The 17,830-nt window shown below is 54.8% G+C and overlaps 2 protein-coding genes across 3 annotated transcripts in view; both read left to right on the plus strand.

Annotated features, from left to right (window-relative positions):
* CD40 (CD40 molecule) overlaps positions 1 to 17,830 on the plus strand; it is a 245,777-nt gene that overhangs the window by 134,928 nt on the left and 93,019 nt on the right. The window lies entirely within an intron of this gene.
* SLC12A5 (solute carrier family 12 member 5) overlaps positions 969 to 17,830 on the plus strand; it is a 39,250-nt gene continuing 22,388 nt past the window's right edge. Inside the window, exons 1-6 of one of the 2 annotated variants that reach the window (XM_001104494.5) lie at positions 969 to 1,165; positions 14,152 to 14,246; positions 14,608 to 14,739; positions 14,981 to 15,127; positions 15,948 to 16,002; positions 16,480 to 16,610. In XM_001104494.5, coding sequence (XP_001104494.3) covers positions 1,045 to 1,165; positions 14,152 to 14,246; positions 14,608 to 14,739; positions 14,981 to 15,127; positions 15,948 to 16,002; positions 16,480 to 16,610 — 681 coding nt within the window. In that variant the 5' untranslated portion in view covers positions 969 to 1,044. Of the gene's footprint in view, positions 1,166 to 8,411; positions 8,594 to 14,151; positions 14,247 to 14,607; positions 14,740 to 14,980; positions 15,128 to 15,947; positions 16,003 to 16,479; positions 16,611 to 17,830 lie in introns of those variants that run through there. The other variant, XM_001104798.5, reaches the window with a different exon arrangement.

A 17,830-nucleotide genomic window follows, 5' to 3' on the forward strand; every position in this document is an offset into this window, starting at 1 on the left:
ATGGTCACATGTCACATCCGAACCATCAGTGGGTCCTGACGGTTTCACTTTCAAAACCTAACTGGAATCAGACAACTGCCACCACTCTAGTCTGGCTGTCATCACCCCCGAGCTTGGGGTCTGCAGGAGCCTCCTAATTAGATTTCCAGCTTCTAGTCTTGCCATTCTTTAGTCGAACCTTCACCCAGCAGCCAGAATGATCCTGTTAAATTATAAATCAGATCACATCATTTCCCTGCTCAAAAAATCCAGGCTCCTTCCCAAAGCCTTCAGAAGACCACATGATCTGCCCTTCTCTCTTCCCTCATCTCCAGTCACTCACTTCTCCACTCATTCTCTTCCAGACAGAATGACCTTGCTGTTTCTTGGACATTAAGGCTCCTTGTCACCCCAAGCTTCTGCACTTGCTATTTCTTCTTCCAGAGAACTCTTCCCCCTAGATCTTTGCATAGCTGGCTCTTCTCATCAGTGAGGTCGCAGCTCAAATACCACATCTTCTAGGAGGCCTTCTCAGACCACCCCTAAAGCAGTCCACCCTCTTACCCATTATCCCACGGCCCTAGTTTTAAACATACACCCAATCTCAAATGATCGCATCTGTGCGTTTGCTCAAGTATAATCTTTTTCTCCTTATTAGAATTTAAGCCACTTGAGGACAAGAAGCCAATGGATCTCCTTCTCCGACGTATCCCTCGCACCATGGCCCGAAACATAGGAGCGCTATCGACATGTGCCGAATGAATGAATGAATGAATGAGCCCCAGGTGTTTAGGAGACCCTAGCAGAAGTGCCCCCTTTGTAGGGACGACTCTCACCTGCAGATGGCCTCCTCAGGCCCTTCGGGTGGCACTGGGGAGCCCAGGGCCTCCCAGCGAAGTGGACAGATTCAGGAACCCTCAGCACAGCGGGCACTAGGACCCTGCGCAGCGTCGCGTCTAGCAGGGGGCGGGTGGGGGGATCCGCTCTTTCTCCCTCCCAGAGCCCGGCTGCAGCCACTTGTGCGATACCGGCCCTCGCCGCGGCCGCCTGGCCCCTTTCAGCGCCATGAGCCGCAGGTTCACAGTCACCTCGCTGCCCCCCGCAGGGCCCGCCAGAAGCCCTGACCCGGAGTCCCGCCGGCATTCGGTCGCAGACCCCCGCCACCTCCCGGGGGAAGACGTCAAAGGTAGAGGCCGCAGGGGGCGGGGCCTGCCAGGGCCGGGCGGGACGAGGAGGAGGGGCCGGGGCGGACCGTCTGTTGAAGGAGGCTGGGCCAAGGCCGGGGACGGGGAGGGGTCCCAGCCCTAGGCCTGAGGGGGTAACGGAGCCGGGACTAGGAAAGCTAGGGGCCGGGGTCGCGGAACGGAAAGTGGAAAGGGGGAGGGGTCAGACGCGAGGTGGGCGTGGCCACAATGGAAAGGGGTGGGGCCAGGGAAGGGGTTGGGACCGAGGCGAAGGGGGCGGGACTGGTGATGGAAGGGCCGGGGTCAAGGTGGAGAGTAGGCCGGAGGGCACTGAAGTGGCGGGGACATCTCGAGTAGTGAGCGGGACCAGAGTGGGGAGGTGGAAGTAGGGAAAGAGGGGGCTGTGTGTTGAAGGGGGTGGTCAGGAGCCCCTAAAGGGGAGGCGGCGGGACTAGGTTGGTTTGGGGTCAGGAAAGGGCGGGACCAGTGGGGAATGAGTTGGGCCAGGAGGATGAGAGTGGAGCCAGGGAGGGGGTGGGGTCGAGGGCGGGAGGAAAACTGAGTCAGGGTTACGGAGGCAGGTGCCAGGTCAGCGGGTCCTCGGTGCCTGGCGGATCCTCCAATCCTCTACCTCCCTGGAGGTTTAGCGGACAGCGACTGGAGATCCCGGGAAGGAGACGGGAGGCAGAGAAGTTAGTGTGGATCCTGGGCAGCTAGATTCAGGGAGGATGCCGTAGGGTCGCTGATCCTGACCCTCGGGGACCCACTTAGCTCCTCGTCTGCTCGAGCTCCGGAAGGGTTGGGAGGGGCCAGCTCAGGCGGGGTGGGGGCGTCTTCCTCGCGGGCTCTGTGCTGGAGTCTTGTAATGGAAGTTACACGCAGAACACAGAATATAGGGGAGGGGAAAGATCCTTCTGGCTTTCGGTGGAGAAGTAGGATCCTGGGTGCGTGCACAGTCTCCCCGCAGGGGGCACTCATCAGGGGTCCTCTCCCTGGCCCTGAGGCCCTCGGGTCTGGAAGGACTTGTAGTGGCCCCAGCGAGGGGAGGAGGAGGAGGAGGAGGAGGAGGAGAAGGAGGAGCCTCCCCAGACCGCCAGGGGTCGCTGCCGAGCCGCAGGTGAGCTCGCCCCGAAGCAAACCCAAGCGCTGAAATCCCAGAGTAGCCCTTAGAGGGTTATCTGGCGGACCTCCTCATTGTACCGATGACCAAATCGAGGCCTCGAATTCCAAATGGCTCCAGTGAATCGAACGCCTCCTGGTTGTGGCCACTTGGATTTCTTGGGCTCCTTCCACTCTTCATCTTTCTCATAATCTGTCTCTTTTCTCATTTTCATGAATGACCTTACCAACTTCCCAGATTTGACAGTCAGAAATTCTGGAGCCGTTCTCAACCCTTCCTTTTCTCTTTCCAGCAAATCCGGCTGGTCCTCACATCTTGGCTATTCACCTCTGAAACTTATCCTGAATCTGGCAGCATCGGTCCCCCCTCTGTCATCATCACCCTGCTCCAAGCCTCACATGGTCACGACCATATCCTCTCCACTGGCCTCCCTGCCTCCAGTCCTGCCCTAGCCTTCCTCCACAGAAGGCCCCCCCCATCACTTGCGAAATAAAGGCCAAAGCCTTAAGTCTGTCACTCTCTTTCCTCATTTGCTTCTGGTGTTCTTGTCCACATTCATTCTCCCACCTCCATCAGCCAGGAAAACTCCTACTCATTCTGTAAGTTATAGCTCATTTAACTTTTTCCAAAAATCGTTTTCAGTTTCCTCTCCGGCCCATCCACTGCACCCTTAGTGCACACGTTCTGGTGGATGGCAGTCATTTTCTTTACTTATAAGTATCCTCCATTGGAACATCTCAAGGACAAGGATCATCTCCTTTTTCTTTGTGTTCTGAGTTCCAGATCCAGAGCCTGGCACTTAGTAGGTGTATAATGCTCATCAGATGAGAGGAGGGTGGCTGTGGGATCCTGCTTCTCTACCCCTGCCTTCTCTTCTCTCACTCCCCATCCCCTGGCTTAGGAATAAGACGGCCCTCTCTCATGTCCCAAGGTGATTGCTGTTTTCCCATTCACACTCAGACTTCTGTATGGTCGAAGTGAAATACAGCCCCCAGGCTTTGGGTGTGCAAGTGTGTGTGAGCCTGGAATGCTGTGTGCTGTGGCAGAGGCTGTGTGTGTGTGTGTCTTGTGGGAGGAGCATCCCCCATTAGTTTTGGTGGTCAGTGACTCACTCAGTGCTTCTGTGTGTCACTGCTTTGCCAGCGTGTTGAAGGGTGTGCTGATGTGTGCATTTCTGTGTCTATCTGAGGGGTGGATACCTGTGTGCAGGAGTGTATTAGAAGTTCCATCTGGACAATGATTTGGGTGACTTTTCACCTTTTAAACCCGAAACAGCCTCAAGCACCTCCCCTCTGGTAGATCACCGCATGGGGAATAGACAAGGGCTGCTTAGGGGAACCCAGCATCTGGTGGTATCTTTCCCACAGTTGTTCTTGTGTCAGCCCTCTAGCCCCTGATAGATTCTCTTTCCACATCTTGCCCTCACCCAAAGGGAGGGATAGCAGCATGTCTAAGATTGGGAAAGGTTGGGGAAGATGGTGTGGGTGTGGGAGTATTATCTTTTACTCTGGGCCAAATGAGCAGGGTTTGCCACTTGGGGTGCTTTCTGCTGCCAGAGGATGAGCTACAGGTGAGAACATGACTTATAAGGAGTTAAAGAAGCAAGGCAAGGGTGAGCCTCAAATCCTCCACTAACCCTGGATTGCGGGCCACATACCTCACTTGCTTCACCTGTGTCATGGGAGATTGATGGTAACTTAGATGAACAGAAGTAGACTTGGTGACAGTTATTACAACTCTGAGATGCTCCCGTGTTCCTTTACCTGATCCCCCACTGTGCCTCAGTTTCTCAGGGAGGAGTCAGGGCCCTGAAAAGAGCCCTGGACCTGGTAAGACTAACATGAGTTGGGATGTGTCCCCATGGAGGGAGAGGGAGCTAACTTATGCTGGGAGGATAGAGCAAGACCACAATGTAGCCCATCTATGTTCTAGCTCAGGCTCTGTGATGTGACCTTGGGGACATTGCTTCCCCTCTCTGGGCCTCAATATACCCATCTGTCATATAAAGGAGTTGAACAGGAAGTTATCTAAGGGTCCTTCTAACCATAAAAATGCTAAGATTTTGTGATGATTTGGAAGGATGAAGCTGTCTGCCTCCTCTAGACCCAAACCTCATGTTTCAGTCTCTCCATCTGTAAATTGGGAAGAATAATGCTGTTATTGGTATATATGTTGGATATGGAGATTTCCAGCCTGTCTAAGGAGATCTCCAGTCATCCCATCCCCAAGCCAGAACTCAGAACCTCACTGCCCGGTACCTCAGCCCAAGGTGAGCCCTAGGAATCTCCATGGCAACACACTGGTTATGAACGGGGCTGCAGTTGCCATGGTGACAGGCTGCTCTCTCTTTCTCTCTCATCCCCCTCCTCTCCCCTCCCCTTTTCTCAATGAACCAGAGCGATCTTTAGGCCTCAGTTCTCCAGGTGGGGTGGCGATGGCGGGGGGAGTGCAGCGAGAAAGGGGTCCGGATTGGGAAAGAGGGAAGATGGGCTGAGTCTGCAGAGGAATAAAGGGCTGTTGGGGTGCCGTTGCTATGGTGATGGGGCTGCAGCCTGTTAATTAAACCCCCGGTTGCCACGGAGACGGTGGTGGTTGACGTGCTCCGCAGTGAGCCCTGTGTGTGTGGGGTGTGCTTTGCGCTGGACCCATCAATTCACTGCTAAGGTTTTGGGTCCGAGAATGGGGCATGCGGGTTGGGGAGAAGAAGAGTGAAGGAGGGCATTCAGGGCCCTGGGCCCATGAGGCTACAGCTAGTGGTGGGTGGGTTAGGTTGTGGGGGTAAAGCAGTGGAGATGCAGAAGCAGAGGGATTGAGCCATAAGGAGGAATGCTATGCCTGCCTCCTGTGAAAAGAGGGCCCAGTCCGGTGGCTCTAGCTTCCTCCAAACAGCCCCTCGTCCTGGTTCAGTTGATGCAGTCCCGGGCAGGAGGTCAGGGGGCTGGGTTCTAGTCCCTAGTCTGTTACAAGTTCACCCCATGAAGAAAATGTGAACCTTTCCATTTTCAGACTCCAATTTCACAATAAGTGGAGAGTGGAAAAATAATTTATAATATCTCTTCCAGTTCCCAAATCCTGACACTCAGGAGGCAGTTTCTCTGAGCTTTTTTCTCTCTGAGACATATGGTGGGAGGGGGTATGAGTTTGAGAGACTCAGAGTTTAGAAATAGGACCCTCCCTAGCTCTGGATCTTGTGCTGCTTTAATGAGAGGGTTTCCCTGGCCCCAGATCTCCCCAGGGTTCTTGGTCGGGAGGGGATGCTGTGCTGGCAGCCAGGTTCCTGGGGCTCCGAGCTGCGGGTCACCTTTTACTGGCCAGTGCCAGGCTGGCAGTGTAGTGGGTGCCTGCCATGTGTTTTCTCTAAACCTCACCACAGAGAGTTGGCTGGAGGCCAGAATAGGGCACAATCTTCCTGAAAGGTGAGGGGTGTCAATGGAGGGGCTGGGGTCTCCCCTTGGAACTGTCTGCTCACTTGGTCTGGGCTCCTCAGGAAGGGATATGTGGCTTTGGTCTGAGATTAATAGAGCACTAGGAGTTTTCAGAGTAGGAAGAAGTGCCATGGATTATGCAACCTAACTCATTTTTACAGACGGGATACCGAGGCCCACAGAGAGGAACCTGATTTTGCCGAGATACAGAGAGAATTTAGGGGCAGAGCATACGATAGAACCACTATCTCCTGAATCTCAGATGGCTCTTGAGATGGGAACTCTAGTGAAGGTGGACAGATGGGTTCCCCAGGGGAAGAGGAATCACTCCTGCCTTCACCTGTACTCCCTAAAATTTAGGTTTCCCCATGCATGGACTTAGTTTCTGAGTGGCCAAAGCTGGACCACAAATGAAGGAAAATAACCCCAGGGGAACATGCCAGACCTGGGATTACTGAAAAATCCCAGCATCTCCTTCATTCTATAGCACTTCTCTGACAAACGTGCTACATGTGTTTTACTGTTATGCATCTCTGCAGAGTAGTAGACCACAGTGCTGCTGCTGCTGCTGCTGGTGCTGTGTGTGTGTGTGTGTATGTGTGTGTGTGTGTGTGTGTGTGTAGAGTGGAGTGGCATGCTTAAAAATTTTTGAACCCTGGCTTCTTTTAACCTCTGTCACCAATTCAAACTCATCTCACTCTTTTGGTGGTTTTCTCTCTGGGAGAGCCAAGAATATCAGTGCCCACAACTTGTCTGAATAGCTACCCTTCCACCCTGAAGGGTCCTTTGGGTATCTGAAAAACGAAGTGGCAGCGAAGCTTAGTTGGTAGGTCCCTCAGAGGCACTTTTGAGTCAGCTGCTGAAAACTCCACGGTTGACCCAATCTGAAGCCACTGACAAATTGTGTTAATACAAGTAAAGCTGAGCCCTGGATCCTGTCCATGGTCCTGAAAAAAGTGCTGCCCTATACTCCAGTCTCCAGGGATATGAATGGCTCTTTAGGATTTTTGCAGGTTTTCTGGAGGCTTCCCCTTCAGTTGCAAGCCAAGAGTCCATTCTAGCCCTGCACCCCTGAAGCCTGAGCACAAGAAAAGGAAGAAAGCACATCTCAGACCTAGAGCCTGTTTTGTTTTTGTTTTTGTTTTTTCAGGAGCTAATATCCAGAGGCTGCTGAGGGGCGTGGATATGACTGCATCCTTGTCTCTTCTATGGAGGCAAGGCCACTTTTATAAGTTCTATCAATGAAGAGAGTCCTAAACTGGAGTAAAGCAATCTGGATGCTAGACCAAATTCTGCCATCCACTGGCATTATGTCCACAGGCAGTCATTTTCCCTCTATGGGCCTTAGTTTTTTCATCTGTGAAAGGAAAGCTGTGTGTAAGATACAATGACTGATCCTTTCCCAACCCTAGAACTCTTCTGGAACTTAGAGGGCCAGCGAGAGAGAGCTAGTGCAAGTGTGAAGATTGTTTACCCTGATCTGCTCCCATCCTCAGATGTTTAGATCTTCTAGAGACTCAAAGCTTTCAAACCTCTGATGCCACTTCCTGAGATGTCTGCACCACTGGATCAAACCTGGACTCTAGGGGCGCTGAGGGGTCCCAAGATGATCAAGCTTCTGGGGGATTGGCCTTAGGGGAGCCGGGAGGAGGACAGAGAGCATGTCGGCTCTGGAAGCCTCGGAAAGCAATCCTGGATTAGGGGATTAGACGCTTCTGCCCCAGGAGAAAATCTGGTCTCAAACCGACAGGCGGCCTCATTCCGCCCTCCCCCACTCTGTCCCTGGCCAGCCTTGGGACCAGCCTGTCCTCTCTAGAGGCTGCACCGTCCCTGGTGGAAAGTCGGTCCTCCCCGGAGCCTCACTGCCGCCTCTTCTCCTCCTCACCAGGTCTCATCTCTAGATCAGTCGGCAGTCAGAAGGTCCCTGACTGTGGGCTCCAGGGACTTGTCTTGGGGGTGGGATGATGGGACTCTTGTCAGTCTAAGCACATCGAGAGAGTTTCTTGTAACTCCTCAGGCGCTACCCCACCCGTTTTAAGACAGGTTGGATCAGTCAGTTCAGTGACCTGAAGGCCCCTGGGGGTAGCACATTGCTTTAGTTATGGGCCCTAGGCTCTACATGCCTCCAGCTCCAATCTCTTGAGCAGTGGTATGAAAGAGGGTCTGGTTCTCCTCCCCCACTTCAGGGTTGGCCTCTCCAGTCTTGCAGAGAGGCTTCTCAAGGGCCCCATGTTCCATGGCGCACCTCCACGGCCACTTCAGTGCCCTTTATCTTCCCCCTGGGGGTTACCCCAGACCCCCAGTCAGGCAGTCGCTGCGGGGCCGCCTCCCGGCGGCCGCGACCTAGTTCCCTGCCGTTATTTTTAGGGCGCGGGATGGCACCTGCCCACGTGCCGGGCCCCGCCCGGAGAGTGGGTGGGGGGGAGCTGCGTCTGCTCAAGGGAGGCAAGGCCCTGTCCCCCGAAGCACCCCCTTCATCCCACCCACGCAATCCCCCAGTTTTCGTGCAAGGGGGCCACTAGTCGCGCTCTGCCCGCCCCTCATCTTCTCTTCTCCCTCCCTCCCGCTCTCCCCCCAAAACCCCGCCAGTGGCTCACGCCTCCTGCATACGGGATGAGGTGAGCAGCGCCGCTGCTGAGAGGGGGCGCGCGCGGGTGTGAGCGTGTGTCCGTGTGCGAGTGTGTGTGCGCCGGGCGGGCGGGCACTGCAGCTTCTTCCTCCGTGGAGCGGAGAGCGAGAGAGAGCTAGAGCGAACGAGAGAGCGGCGAAGGCGGGTAGAGGGGCGCGGGCGAGGCGGCGCAGCCATCCCCAGACCAGGGGCCGCGCCGCCACCATGCTAAACAACCTGACGGACTGCGAGGACGGCGACGGGGGAGCCAACCCGGGTAAGCTGTGGTCCGGGGGCGGCGGGGGAGGGGGCAGCGAGGAGAGGAGGCAGCTCTGGGGTTAGAGGCGGAACGGGGGCCACCTCCTTCAGAGAGGAGGCTGGGACTGACCCGGGCGGTGGGCGCCGGCCGCAGCCTGGAGCTGAGCTCCATTGGAATGCTCCGGGCGCTGTCCAAGGTGCTGGAATGTGCCGCGCCCGGTGGCAGAGCTGCGGGCCGGGGGATTGTCGCTGCCCACGGCTTCGGGCCGACTTGGGTTAGCTAAACCGAGGAGGCGGTGGGAAGGGGATAGAAGACCTAGAATGGGCTGATGTGGAGCTCGACGGCGGGAGGAGGGCTCCTTTCCCCGACAGGCGACCCCGGCGTCCTGGCGCAGAGCAGGCACCCGTCGTGCCGGGGGGCGCAGTCTGCTGCAGTCCCTCGTTCTAAGACTTCCATCTGGAAGATGGGGGAAGAGGTGGCTCTGTGTGTGTGTGTGTGTGTGTGTGTGTGTGTGTGTGTGTGTGTGTATGTGTGTGTGTGTGTCTGTGTGTGTGTGTGGGGGGGGGTTGGGGCCATATGACAGCCCCCGTCCGGGCTGCGGTGTCTCCTTAAGGGAACCCTTGGTGCAATCTGGGACCCCTCCCCCAAGGCTTCCCAAGGTCCGACCTCAGACTGAAGCATACCTCCTCCATAGATTTTCAGCTCTACTTTGCAGAATCTCTCTCTCTCTCTCTCGTTTTCCCGTGGGTTCCTATTCAGGACGGGAAGCAAGATCACCCTCCTTTCTTCCCTCTTTCCCCCTCCTCTCAGTTCCCTGGGGCGGTCCAGGGCGGGGCGGGGGGAATCTTTTTAGTTAGCTCTGCCAGCTTTCCCAGTGAGGCCTCAGAAATGGGGTCCCAGAGGCTGAATCCTCAGCGCCGCGGCGCGGACACTGCGGACGCGCTGCGGTGGGTGCGGAGACTCGCAAGGAACCGAGGGGCTTGGGACAAGTCCTTTGGCTGCTCCCGCTCTCCCCCGCCCTCCTCCGCGGCTTCCTTGCTCCGAGGTCTTGGGGCGAGCCACCCCCTCAGGCTTCCAGGCCCCCCGCCGCCCCCCAGCGGTCTCAGCCATCCATCACGGCTGTCAGCCACCCCCACCCCCAACTCTCCAGCGGCGCTGCGTCCCCTGCGCACTAGCGCGCCTCCCGCGCCTGCTGTCTGCGCTCAGCGCCTTCAAACGTTCCCCTGGGCACTGCTTGACCCTATGAGCTTAGACTCCCGCAGATCCCTCTGGGGGATGGCGCCTAGGGCTGAAAGAGCAGGGTCTTCTAGAGATTGGCAACCTTGACTCTGAGGTCCTCCGGATCCTGGATCTCAGGGCCAAGTGGCCGCTTGGAAAGGCTGGGGACACCAGGGTCCCTGATCCTTTGTCTGACCCCCCTCCCCCGTCCCCGCTTCCTGCAACTCCTCATTCCTCCTGGGGGCTGAGTGGTATACAGGTGCCAGAACTCCTAGCTGACCAGCTCATCCACCTCCCCAGTGACCCTGGGATCACCTCATCCAGCATCCGCCCCCTCCCCCGCGGGCTTCTGGCCGGGGGTTGGGCGGGGGAGTTTGGTAAAGTTGAGTCTGCGGCAGCGCCAGGCATCCCGACACGGATCTGTCCATCCGGGATCCCCTTCAGAAGCCTCCACTCTGAGAGGGGGGCTTAGATGAGAGAGCATCTGTCTGTTCCCTCAGAAATCGGGTATGGTCCCATTCCCCAGCACCCGCTTTCTCTGCCAAGGTTTCACCAGGCCTTGGGGTTTCCATGGGGGCTCAGGAGGCCTAGAAAAGAGGCATCAGTGTGTGTGAGGCAGGAGTTGAACTAGGAACTCGCTTCAGTTCTATCCCCTCTCCGTTAGTTTCTAGACACTGAGTGCAGCGGACCCATCTGGAGACCTTCTTTCTCTACGTAGGGTCCAGGACCTGGAACTCAAGAGGCCAGAACCTGGGTCATATGCTCTGGGTCCCAGAGAGAGAAGTCCCCCCTTCCCCAAGCGGTGCCTGGAGATGGTGGTAGGAGGTGCTAAAGACCTTCTGGGCTTGAGAGAGGACCATCAGGCCAAGAGCCCCTGACATGTCTGATTCTAGATTCTTGGGGATGTACGGGAAGGAACTGGTTGCTGACCTCGGGCCGGTGGGGATGGCCCGAGCAAGAGCGCACTTCTGGACTGAAGAAGAGCCCAGGGATGTGTCCCGGTCTTCTTTCCCCTTGAGGTCTGACGCCCCCTCTCCCTCTCGGAGCTGGCCTAGGGATTCCCCCAGGCCCAGCCCCAGGCCCCGGGGAGGCTTCTTAACTTGCGCCTCTCGCCTGTTTCCTCCCCGGGAGCTCTGGCCGCCGCAGCTTAATTGAAAGCCGATTCGGGTTGAGAGCTCCCAGGGGGCGGGGGTGGGGAGGGTTCAGCCTCAGTCTGGCCCTGCCTCTCGCTCGCGCGCGGCTCGGCGCTCCCGCATCACCCTTACTCTTGGCTCTGGGGAATCAGGGCGAGTTTCCCCTTAGCTGTTCTGGTTCTTTGAGAACTCGGAAGCTTATTCCCCATCCCCCTCAACCAGTGCGCCTGGCGTTCAGGGAGGGGACGAAATCGGCCCTGGCTGACAAGTCCCGGGAGCCTGGCGTCCCGCCCAGGCAGTTAGTGGAAAGGCGGGACCCAGGACGAGCCTACCTAGCCGCCCTCTCCCCTGCCCTCATCTCCTGGCCCGGATCCGGCCTGGAGTCTGGCTCCGCGCTGCGCGCCGCGTTACATAAGCGGCTGCGGGCGCGCGGCCGGCTAGGCTCGGCGCTGCGCTCTTGGCCTGCGCGGTCGCCATGGAGACCGGCGCGGGGCCACCTAGTTGCAGGGTCTCGGACCAGGACGCCCCCATTCCCGTCCCCTGAGCGCCACCCGCCCCTGCGAAGGAGGAGGAGCTTGGGAGAGGGTGTGAAAGGCAGAGGGGAGGGTTTCTCCTGTCTGTTTGTCCTGGCCCTAAGAGGGGATGTTGCGGGGAAAGGGACCCAGCTCCATAGGAGACAGGACCCCAAAATCTTGCGGTTGGAGGTGCGGTGTGGGATGGGGAGCCCCAGCTGGGTGGGCACCAAATATGTTAATAATAATCGCAATTGTAATAATAGCAATAGCCACACTCGTGACAGGCACACTTAACATGCATTATTTAATTTAATCCCAGCAACAGCCCTATGAGTTAAGCTTGGTTAGTATCCTTTGCAAAGGAGGAAACTGAGGCATAGAGAGTTTGTGACTTACTGAAAGTGACGACATACCCAGTGAAGCTGGGACTGGAATGTCAGTTTCCATAACTTCAGCCCCCTTTCTTAACCATTAGGAAACTTCCTCTCACCTCAGGTCCCCTCAATCTCTCTAGTCCACACCATGGTGTGCTGAGAACAGGAGGCATACTGTCAGCATTTTAAAAGGAGGGGAAATCTACCTCTTTCTTGTACTCCTGTTCTCTGGCCCCAGAGAGCTCTTCTGAGACCCTGGGGTCCAGAAGGGAACCCCGGAGAATTTAGCTCCAAAGACTTTTTCCTGAGCACCTATTATGTGCTGGGAGGTGCGTCTGTTATTCCCAGGAACTCACATATGTGAGAAGAAAGAGCTGACGATTGCACCCTATTTGACAACCGGGAGTTTCTGCCTTGATGGATGAGGTGGAGGTGGTGGCAGAAGACTGGGTGGTGGGTTTCTTTGGAGCAGGCAAGGCATCACTCCTCCCGGCTCAATTTTTAGTCAGGAAGAGATTGGTTTTATAACAGAGACATGCCATGCTCTGGCTGGGTGACTGAGGAAGGTTTCCTGGAGGTAGACAGGAGGATGGGGAAGATGCAGATGGATGGAGATGGGGAGAAAGGGATGTCAGCTGTTGAGGAGACAGGAGAACCTAGGGCCTCAATTTCACTTGGAGTTTGATCAGCGGGGAGTTTCTCCAGTGTCCAGAGAGATGTCAACCACTGGAATTCAGCCCTGGAATTGAGGAAGGGTCATGGCTGAAGCCAAGGAAATGTACCTGTGGGGCCTCTTATATCTTTCTGAAGGAACCTTCCCCTGTGGTGCCCAAGATACTTTCTCCTGGAGTGAGCTCATCTAGGTCCATGGCTTCACACGCACCCTATATGTGTTTACATAGCTTACCCCCATCTCTTTCTCCTGACCAGCCTCTTTGATGTATGTTTCCTGATTCATATATCCAGGTGGCTTCTGGATGTATCCATTTGAGTGCCCTATAGTGCCTCACCCTCAGCTAAATTCAGCATCTTCTCCACCTCCAAACTCCTCCTTTTCTAGACTTCTCATTTATCAAATAGCACCATCATCCAACCATTCACCCATGCTAGAAACCCCAGACATTATCCTAGATTCTTTCTCCCCCGGCCAAACATCTGGCATGGAAATATGCCAATAATTCTGTCTGTTGCTCTACATTGCTGTGGTCAGGGACATCATCAGCCCTTACCTGGGTTACTGAAAGTCTCTAACTACCGTACTCTGTTTTCTTCACCCAAAAGCCCGAGTGATGGCTCTAAAACACAGGTTTATTTGTGGTATTTTTTTTTTTTTTTTTGCCTGAAACTCTTCAATGACTCCCCATTGCCCTCTGGATGAGGTCCACATTCTTCAACATGACCTGCTAATCATTTAAGGGCCCAGCCCACACTTCCCTTCGCAGGCTCACCTTTTCACTTTTCACTGCCCCTTCCACAGACTTCAGCCAGATCATACTTCATTCCTCTAACCCACTCTGTTCGCTGTCACCTCTGGGCCATCGAACATGCTGTTCTGCTATTCTATCTGCCTGGAACACCCTCCCTGCCTCCCTCCCAGGCTAGCTCTTACTCATTCTTCAGCTCTCAGTGGACACGTCACTTCCTCTGGGAAGCCTCCCATGACCTCCCAGGCTGGGCTGGATGCCTCTCCTGTGTCCCACAGTCCCTTGATCTTCTATCCTAGAATTGACCATGCCAGATTGGAAATTCCTGGCTGCTAGTTTGTCTCCCTGCACTTGGGTTGGTCTCCTGAGAGCAAGGATGGTGTCTTCTCTGTCTTACCCTGCTTCCCCCATGCCTGTATTGGCACATGGTAGACACTTGGTAAACATATTGTGAATGAAGATGAATAAAGAGCACAGCATATGCCAGAGGGGATCTCTGGCATGATAAGGGGATCTTCTTCGAGAAGTAGCACATCCTTGGGGCCTCGGTCTGTAGTGCTCCCAGAAGGCAGACCTTCTCCACTGGGAAAGAACATGCCTCCACCCCTAACACTGGTATGAGCCCAGCTATAGTTAAGAAGGGAACTCTGGAGAGTCTTGGAGTGTCCTGGAATAGGACCCCCAAGAGCAAGGAAGCACTCACACATCTGTTAATACGCAGTGCATGCCAGCTAGTGCATTAGGCTCTGTGCACATGCTGTCAACTACAATTCTGCAAGGAAGGTGGTATTAGCGCCATTTTCCCAATGCACAAACTGAGATCAGAGGGCTACTGTGGCTACACCACTGTATGCCCAGGTGGTTGGACAACAACTGATTGGTGCCAGATCTCTGACCCCTCTGCCTTCTCAGGTGATGGCAACCCCAAGGAAAGCAGTCCCTTCATCAACAGCACTGACACAGAGAAGGGAAAGGAGTATGATGGCAAGAACATGGCCTTGTTTGAGGTGGGCTGCTAGGGCTGTTGGGCCCCCACCTGCAACTCATCATCCTGATTCATCAGCTGCTTCCTCCCTCCCTCCCTAGGGAATAGTACCCTCCTCTCCACCCCTCCTTTGAGTCCACCTTCTTCCTTGAGCCTCCCCATCCCTCCTCCCTCCTGGGATTTACTCCCTCTGCTCCCTGCCCTCCTCTCCTCATCCTACCATTCTTACCCCTGGTCTCCTCACCTGTTTCTCCTCCTTTCCCATCTCATCCCAACCTCAATGGTTTAGTGCTACTTGTCCCCATCTCTTCTTCTGCCCCTCACCACCCAGCTCACTCCGCCTGCTCCCCCAGACTCCTAGCACTGACACCCTCCCTCCGTAGGAGGAGATGGACACCAGTCCTATGGTGTCCTCCTTGCTCAGTGGCCTGGCCAACTACACCAACCTGCCCCAGGGAAGTAGGGAGCACGAAGAGGCAGAAAACAATGAGGGTGGAAGAAGGAAGCCGGTGCAGGTGAGGGCCTCGGGGGATGAGAAATGGAAGAAAAGGGATGGATGGGAGGTGGGGAAGGATGGGGGAGAAAAATGGATTTGAATGGAGGGAGGTAAAGGGCACACGAATCAGAAAGGAGAGGGATGAAGGGATGGTGACAGAGAGAAGAGGAAGGTGGGGGTGGAAAAACATGGAGGAGGAGCACGCCTGGGGTGTTGGTAATGATGAGGACTGCAGAGACTGATGCTGGCCTCCCTGGCAGGCCCCACGCATGGGCACCTTCATGGGCGTGTACCTGCCGTGCCTGCAGAACATCTTTGGCGTCATCCTCTTCCTGCGGCTCACCTGGGTGGTGGGCATTGCAGGCATCATGGAGTCCTTCTGCATGGTGTTCATCTGCTGCTCCTGTGTGAGTGACACCCCTCCCCTCACCACCCCCTGACAGCTGGGGCTTGGCAGAGACCTGGGGGTGGGAGGTGGGAGGATGGAAGCATGAGACCTGAGCTTTTTATAGGAACCACTGCTTATGATCTTTGAGAGTAAATTAGGCCTGACTGGTCCTTCCTGCATCTCACAGGCTTGTCCCTGATGGCTGTTAACCAGGTTTCACCTGGATCTCTCTGTGTGTGTAATTACACAAGTGATGCAGCTCATTGATGAAAATGATAAGGGTAGAGAAGAAAATAAAATTCACCTATACTCTTACAATAGTTAACATTTTGGTAGGTCCAGACTCACAAAAATGAGATGACATGTCACAAACAGCATTGTAACCGAATTCTTCCCATTCTCTCTAAAAAATCAAATATTCGCCAAACACCTACCTCTTGATACATTTGCATGTCCTCGTACATAACCTTGAGACAGCTCTGCATGTGAGGTACTCAGTGTCGGAGCTGTTACTCCTATTCTATAGATGGAGAAACTGAGGCTTGGAGAAGTGAAGTGAGTTGTCTCAGGTCAGTCAGCTGGTCTGAGACCGGGCTGGGATTTCCAGAGCTCTCTGATGCTGTGGCTTGCTTGGGCTCCTTCCGTTCGCATGGTGAATAAGAGGTTTTCTTGAGAAGAAGGACTTGGCAGGAGTAGAAGTTGGAACAGGCCCAGGGAGCAGCTCAGCGGAAGAGAACCTGTGGGTTTGGCTGGTGTTTATGGGGTATAAGGCTTGGCCCCCACCCAGGCCACTGCGGCCCCCACCCCAGCCACTGCTCTGATGATCTCTTTCCTCACAGACGATGCTCACGGCCATCTCCATGAGTGCAATTGCAACGAATGGTGTTGTGCCTGGTAGGTGACTGGGGCTTCGTGGGGAGGGGGGATGGCTGGCTGGAAGGGGGGATAGAGCCCTGGGCTTTGGGGGACATCAAGACCCAAGAGAGGTAATATTATAGACTAGGGGGCTGGGCTGTATCTGTTCATGGGGTAGGTAAGGGCAGCCCTATTGGGGGCAGGGGAGGAGGAGGCAGCTGCTAGTGTTGAGTAGGGCAGCCCTCCCGCCACTCATCCTGAGACCCTCCTCTCCATCATCCGATTTTCTGAGCCACGACCTCCTTAAAGGGGTAATTAGCAACATGGTAATTAGTGCTGCAAAATTCAAGCAGAGTGGGTGCTTGTGTCTCTCACCAGTCCCCTTTCTAGGACTGCAGCCCATAAACCTGTGAGACCTGGAGCAACCCCCTTTTGCCTCTGTCACTGAACACCCCTCACCCCTTACAGCAGCCCAGTGCCCCCGACCCTCTCACTGATACCAGATTCTCTCTGCAGCTGGTGGCTCCTACTACATGATTTCCAGGTCTCTGGGCCCAGAGTTTGGGGGCGCCGTGGGCCTCTGCTTCTACCTGGGCACTACCTTTGCTGGGGCCATGTACATCCTGGGCACCATCGAAATCCTGCTGGTGAGAGGGGCTGAGGAGGAGGTGTGGAACCCCAGGCTGTCAGTCAGTTAATCAGTGCTCCCTGGACACCTCCTATAAGCCAGGCTTTCAGTGAGGCCAAAGATGTGGTTCAGTAAGGCCAAAGTCAGATGTGGTTCTATTTCTAAAGAGTTCACAGTCTGGTTGGGGAGACAAGATACAATAATTATGTAATGTACACAGCTGTCGTTTATCAGGCACCCACTGAGCTCTCAGCATCCTTCCAAGTGCTTTCCAGCCATTCTCTTGAATCCTTATGAGGTTTAAGTATTATGATGCCCATTTTACAAATGAGAAGCTCAGAGAGGTGAGATAACTTGCTCAAGGTCACTCAGCTCTCAGGTAGGTGGCAGAGGTGGGTTGATGAATTAAAATACGGTAAAAATAATAACAGTAATGTTATGCAGCAGTTACCATTGTGTGATTGCCTCCCATGGGCCACAGACAGGTACTCTCTGATGTTAATGGTAGATGGCTGGTGGCTATTGGATTGCAAAAGAGAAGAACCAGCGGAGGGACCCATGTAAAGAGATCTGTTGGGAATAGTGACTGATGGAGAGAAACCAGGTTGCTGGGCAGTGCTTGAAGCCAGGACTGGTGACTTAGGTCTCCATCCTTCCTCCCCTTCCTGCAGGGCATGGGTGCTGATGAGGTGTCCCTGGTGGATAGGAAGGGGAGCTGACATGTCCCAAGCCCCTACTCTGTGCAGGCCCCAAGGCTTGAAGTATATCATTTTATTTTATCGTCATGACTCTCGTGAGTTAAAGGTGGCCATTTTCTTTTCTTTTTTCTTTTTGTTTTGAGACAGGGTCTCACTCTGTTGCCCAGGCTGGAGTGCAGTGGTACAATCATGGCTCACTGCAGCCTGGAATTCCTAGGTTCAAGTGATCCCCCCTAGTTCAGCCTCCCAAGTACCTGGTAGGCACCACCATGCCGAGCTAATTTTTGTATTTTTTTGTAGATAAGTGTCTCACTATGTTGCTCAGGCTGGTCTCAAACTCCTGAGTTTTAAATGATCCTCCCACCTCAGCCTCCCGAAATGCAGGGATGACAGGCATGAGCCACTGCGCCTGGCTAAAAAGGTGGCCATTTTACAGATGAGGAAAGCGAGGCTCAGAGTTTAAGGAACGAATGGAAGGAATATGAACCTTGGTCTTTCTGACTTCCAGAGCCTTACACAAGTGATGCAGCTTCATTGATGA

This window comes from Macaca mulatta, chromosome 10 (genome assembly GCF_049350105.2).
Source record: "Macaca mulatta isolate MMU2019108-1 chromosome 10, T2T-MMU8v2.0, whole genome shotgun sequence".
Classification (NCBI taxonomy): Eukaryota; Metazoa; Chordata; class Mammalia; order Primates; family Cercopithecidae; genus Macaca; species Macaca mulatta.